The following is a 6,576-nucleotide window of genomic DNA, read 5'->3' as shown; positions in this document are numbered from 1 at the left end:
TATCTTCTTCTCGGATGGCCTTACTGTTCCTGCCTCCACTATATGTCCCAAATACTCCACACGTCGTACCAATAGTTTACACTTTTTCCTGTTTATTCTCAAACCGTAGTCACGAGCTACGTTTAGAACCTGTTCCAACTTAGCTAAGCACTCTTTTTCATTTTTCGCCGAAATGATGACGTCGTCTAAATATGTCTTCACCATCTTGAATATTGCTCGCATGAGCTGCTGAAATGCCGCCGGAGAATTGCATAGTCCGAAGGGTGCCATCAAAAATTCGTACTGCCCGTCTGGCGTCACAAAAGCAGTATGACGAATACTATCTTCATCCAGTGGTACATGAAAGAAACCATCCTTCAAGTCTAACACACAATATACTTCGTCGTCTGTCAGTTCATCTAGTTGATTTTCGATCAGCGGAAAAGGCTGCCTTACCCTTACTATCTTACGGTTTATTCCTCGGTAGTCGACACATAACCTCCATGTTCCGTCTTTCTTTTTCACCAGGACGATCGGGCTGGCGTATTCCGAGTTGCTCGGTCGTATAATCCCTTTCTCGATCCACTCGTCAATGATCTTGCGTACCGCATTCCGTTGTTCCGCCGACAATCTACGAGGATTCTGATGTACCGGTATTTCGTCCTTGAGTATCAAACGCATCTTCACGCCGCTGTCCTTTATCTTCCTCGGTTGATAGTCCTCTACTAGTTTTCGTACACACTCTCGAATATTCGAATTTTCCACGTGATTAAGCGTAACTTGAGCTTTCGCTTCTTTTTCTTCGTTATCCTGTACGCCAATACATAATACTTCCGCCCAGTTAGCATCTTCGGTCGTCGTCTTCGATTCGTCGTCATTGAGCTTCCTTATGACAGCTTGTCGTTTTCTTATACGGATCTCAGTTAAATCCGATAACTCACCGCCTATGATTAAATCATGTCCGGTATAATCGTCTGGCACTATATTGATATCCAGAGTGAACAGTATTCCATCAATGGACACGTCCGCCGTAAATCTTCCTAATGTACTCCGGTTAAATGCGCCTACCCCGTTGAACTTCGTAATCTCGTGCCTGATTGGAGGAGCACCGAGATGCACGTAAACACTGGATCGAATGAGATGCAGATCACTTCCAGGATCGATTACGCTGTGACATCCTTCCCCAGAATATTCACTTTCTTATACGTCTTCTTATCACTGTGAGATCGGAGCGCATCCACTCTTACTGGAGTAGTATCTTTATTCGCCGAGTCTGCTCCTTTTGGACACTTTGCAGCAATATGCCCGAATTCACCGCATGAATAACATTTAGATCCTTTCGCCTTATTAGGACACTCCTTACCTAGATGCTTCGTGTCGCCACAGTTGAAACATCGTTTGCCAGCAGTGGCTGTCGTGGTCTGACCCGCGTTACTCGCCGGCTTCTTCTTACTTTGCGCTTGCGAATGTTGTCGCGCCTTACTTCGATTACTTTTCTGTATTTCGTATTGCGCAAATCTCTGACGTAACTCCTTAATCGTCGTAGCACCGTATAATATAGATTTATTTATCTCTTCGTCTTTAACACCGTCGATAATGTACTGTATTTTAGCCTCAATTTCCATCTCCGTGTGACTGGCAAGTTCCAGTACGCGATAGACATACGCTTGATATGTCTCGTCCAACTTTTTCGACACTGCACTCACTTCTTTATGCACTTGACGACTGTTCATTGTCTTACCGAATTCTTTAATCAACGCTTTCTTGAGCGCGCCGTATGATTGTACTTGACACTCGAAATTTACGAAAAGCTTAGCCGAACCGCGTAATAGTCTCTTCGCGTAAATAATCTTCTGCACGTCGGTCCACCGGCACAAATCGGCAGTCTCTTCAAATGACGTAAACCATCTTCCTACGTTTTGTGTGCCGTCGCCACTGAAAAGTGTCAGTGCGTCTTCAACGTCTTTGTATGTCAACACGAGCTGTCCTGTTCTCACGCCGTGAGGGTTAGGTTCGCGTTCCTCGTAATGCATACGGTTATAACGAGAGGGCGGTGTCGCGTCTCGTCGCGCGGTCGATAACGATCCTCGATCATGGCGCCCACCGCTATGACCGACCGCAGGGGTTTCCCCCTCGTCTTCATCACAATGTAACACCGTGTCCTCGCTAACTTCTTCGTCACTAACATCTTCGTCACTAACATCTTCGTCGCTAACATCTTCTTGTGTAGCTGCCCGCAGTCTCTCACGCAGCGTCGCCTTTAGCTCCGTCACAGGCAATTTTAATTGACGTAATCGCTCTACTAGTTGATTCTTCGTCATAGCGTCAATACTAACTGCGCTGTCCGCCACCAGCACATCGTCATTTCTCAGATTATGCATTTCGCTGTTCGTGTCGTCCGTTGCCTTATGCTTTTCACGCAAGCCTATTTTGCTATTCGTCGATGATAGAGCATGCTGTTCCGTCTTCTTCGTCGTTTCGTTTGTCGCCGTATCGCCTTTTCCCGCGTTTCCCGCCGAGGAGGCCATCTTGCCACGTCTCGCTGTACGCGATTTCGTCTTCGTCGCCGCACAACAACTTCGTCGTCGGATCGCCTTATCCGACGTCCTCACTACGGTTACCGCACTCGCAAATTACGTCGTGAACTGTCTCGTATCCGCCGGACCGAATCGCCTCTTCGACGCGCACGGACACGTTTCGCGTAGGCACCCGCCTTTGCCTCTCGCGAACTTCTAGAACTTTCTCGCTTCGTTGCTTTTCCCGCGTCCGTCTTCACTCGCGATCTTACCGTGATCCCGATATCCACGGTTATCCCGGACGAGCCCCCAATTGTAGGATCGTAACGGAAAGAAACATAAGGTTTATAGGAATAAGCGAAAAGAACTTTTATTAAACAAAGCGCACAAACGTCTTGCCCGTATGGCTTCTCTCGGGAGACTCTCCTCATTCTCTACTCAGCCAAGCGAGGGCGCCGCTGCGTCGCTCGCGATCCCACATATATATTAATCATTTATGCCTTCCAATACTCAAAATAGCTGCTATATTTTCCAAACTTTTTTTGTTAATAACTTTTTAACGAATAGCGAGCGACGGCTAAAACCTTCTGAAGGTCACTCGGGGTCATGACCTTGACAACATACATCAAGGTCATTGAAATCGGTGAGGTCGCCCTTAATCTGCAGTTTTACCATTTGGCTTTCTCATAAAGTAAGAATAGAACTCCGGTTAATACTTTCCGAGATATGGCCGATCAAAGTTACAATATCAAACGAAAAAGAAATTTTTGTCATATAGCTGTCATAATTCGAATTTATCGATAAAAAAATGTTTGAACCCAGAAATAGCTTTCCTATTTTATCTAGTTAAGCCTTGAATTTTTGGAGATTTTTCATTCAATGTTAAAGTATTGATATTGAATTTTACAACTAACCAGAGCAACTGGCGAATACGTCGAGACGTCACTTTCCGATCGCCCGACTTCGGGCGCCACTCATGCCTAAGCTATTAATTTTACAAGAAAAATACCCTCCTCCCGGATCTTTTTACAGATAAATTTAATTCTCTACAAAATTGTCTGTGTCCAATTTTGATGTATTTCAGACGGGTTTCGCAGCGTTTCGAGTAAAAGGTCGAAAGGGGCCAAGTTTTTATAATAATTATTTTTTTTTACAAAGTAAAAAATTGATATGTTTATATCAGTGCCATTTACTATATCAAATGGCACATAAATTAAACTTCCGAATTCAAATTCGATTAAAACCGTAAATTGACTGGCCTATGAGGCTACATGCTGCGGATGATATTGTTGGTCCCTCGTTTGTAGAAAAATGTCGAAAATGTTGAACGTTTGATTATGAAAATCTTGCATTTGACATTACGCTTATAACAGATAAGCGTGCAAAAATCTTGTCTATATTTGACATATCACACTTGTGAAGGATAAGCTTGTAAAAAATATGCAAAAGAAATGTAAACGTGCAGAGAAACTTGTCTGCAATAATACATACGATACAGACACAGAAAAAAATGTAAATATATTGTAAATAATTGATTTCTTTATTATTACAATAATTTGAATATTGAAACTATTTTGTACTATATGCTTTTTAATTACTTATATGTAATTCCCACAATATATTAATAACAAATAATAAATTAAGGGAGTATTCTGATTTGAAAGGTCGTGAAAATAGGTATTTTTCATAAACTTTTTGTAGGAAAACGAAGAAAGTGAATAACGTTAAACTTTTCATATTCTTTTAACTTTATTTTGAGAATATATTGATTTTTTAAGTAACAAAAATGCTCTTTTTTTTATGTTATATCCTGGTCACTAGAATAAGGTAAAAATGACAGACGATGTAAGTGATTCTAACTGTTCTATAGGTATCAGAAACGCAAAAACAAAAAATTTTCTTATTCAGAAGAAATGTAACTATCGTCTGAACTAGAATAAACATTATACGTTTATTAGTTTTTTTTTCTTTTAATAAAATACTTCCAAAATTTTGAAAAAAATTATAATATTTTTAATAAAAAGGCCACCAGAATGGAAATATTCGTTTAGTTCTAGTTCAGTCAATAGCCACACTTTTCCTGAATAAAAAAATTTTGGTTTTTGCGTTTCAGATACCTAGAACAGCTAGATTCATTTACACTGTCTGTCATTTACAACTTCTAACAAACAGGATATAACATGGAAAAAAGAGCATTTTTATTACTTAAAACTAAAAATATATTTTCAAAATAAGACTAAATAAACATGTACAATTTAGCGTTATTCGCTCTTTTCGTTTCCTGCAAAAAATTCCTGAAAAATATCTTTCTTTATGACTTTTCAAACCAGAATATCTCCTTAACAATTTTTTTCATTTTTTTCCTGACAGATCAAGAGATTACATTCTTTACTCCTCAATACAAATAAAGGCCGTAGCCGGATAAAAAGGATCAATGGGCTCCCACACGGATCATGCTCATTTTTTTTTGCTTTGATTGCTATCAGTGTCACAATTACTAAAAAATTTTTGTAGAATCTTGGAGTAGTTTCCTGTCAGACATAATTTTTTAAAAACAATAAAATGGTTAAGCGGTACTTTAAAAAAATAAAGTATTCTTTTTTATTTTTTAAAAATATGATATGCTTTTTACGATTGCCATATATTTTATGTAAAATTTTGGGATAGTATTCTACAAGTAATTTTTTTGAATCAATAAAATAGGTAGGCGGAAGTTTAAAAAAATAAAATATTGTTTTTTATTTTTTTAAATTGTGATATGCTTTTTGTACCATTGCCATATTTTTTGTAGACTTTTGGGACAAAATTTTACAACAAGCAATTTTTTTGAACCAATAAAATGGGTAGAATAAGGTACTTTAAAAAACAAAATATTTTTTTTTCAAAGTTATAGTTTTTTGGTACCATTGCCATATTTTTGTTTAGAATTTTGGAATGGAATTCTACAAGTAATTTTCCGGAATCGATTAAATAAATAGGTGCAGGTACTAAAAAAATAATAAAATAAAGTGAAATAATTGAAATAATTATAAAAGAATAAACTATAATAATCGTATTAAATCAAATGTTTATTAATGAAGTACACATACACATACACGTACACTACACTCAAAATAATGAAGAATACATATACATTCGTTCACAATTACTCCTATATACTACCTATTATTTACAGTTATATTTTTATATGGATGGACTAATCTTAATTACTATATTTTTAATAATAATAATAATAAACTTTATTAACGGGTAATAAACCCTTTAGCGTACAAAGAGGAAAGAAAAACAAGAACAATAAAATAAAATTAAAATTTTACAACATAATATGGAGAACATTCAAGTTACAAGAGTAGGCGAGAAAGTTTTTGTTTAAAAGTTGATACAGAGCCACCAAAAAAGTCAACCCTATTGGAGAAATTACTTGCAGATATTATTAGCCTATTTACACAAGAATTTGCGCTATACAAAGTACGGTGATACCCGATGTGGAAGATGGAGTACTGTCTTAATTCTCTAGTCGGGATGTTAAAATAGATACGTTCCAACAAATCCGGACAATCGGTAGAGTGATTGAGAAGCTTAAAAATAAATGTAAGGTCAAAGGTTAGTCTCCTACTTTCTAACGATAGCAGATTTAATTTATCTAATATAGTGCAGTAGTCATGGCAAGTAATTGACGTGGGATTACCTAGCCGATAAGCAGCCATACGCAGGAATTTGTGCTGCACACGTTCAATCAATAACTGATAACATTTAAAATACGGAGACCAAACTATGGAACAGTACTCCAACTTAGGGCGAACTAACGTACAGTATAATAATTTTAAAGTGGTTATATTCTTAAAAAATCTACCCCATCGGAGGATGAATCCAAGCGTTCTATAAGCAGATAAAACTATTGATTGTATATGTGTATTAAATGCTAAGTCCGCACTGAATAAGACCCCGAGATCTCGAGCTTTGCGCACTGCTGAGACAGGTAAACCATCAAAAGTATAGTTATATAATTTTTATTGATAATAGGCGTGATGCCATCTGTTTTAAATATATGTATAAAAAAATATTTAAATATATTTAAAAC

The 6,576-nt window shown here is 37.6% G+C and overlaps 1 protein-coding gene across 1 annotated transcript; it reads right to left on the bottom strand.

The window, feature by feature from the left end:
- Positions 1–24: 24 nt before the first annotated feature.
- Positions 25–2,507, bottom strand: LOC112467597 (uncharacterized protein K02A2.6-like; the record flags this gene model as incomplete). The annotated part of the gene is made up of 2 exons (XM_025036281.1): positions 1,147–2,507; positions 25–1,105 (listed from the first exon to the last, which is right to left on the bottom strand). Coding segments are annotated over exons 1-2 (2,442 nt in total), but the record flags the coding sequence as incomplete, so codon positions are not given.
- Positions 2,508–6,576: the final 4,069 nt, after the last annotated feature.

This window comes from Temnothorax curvispinosus, unplaced genomic scaffold (genome assembly GCF_003070985.1).
Source record: "Temnothorax curvispinosus isolate PA1 unplaced genomic scaffold, ASM307098v1 QBEX01017640.1, whole genome shotgun sequence".
NCBI lineage: Eukaryota > Metazoa > Arthropoda > Insecta > Hymenoptera > Formicidae > Temnothorax > Temnothorax curvispinosus.
The sequence above is the reverse complement of the archived record's forward strand: the minus strand, read 5'-3'. Positions and strand labels throughout refer to the sequence as shown.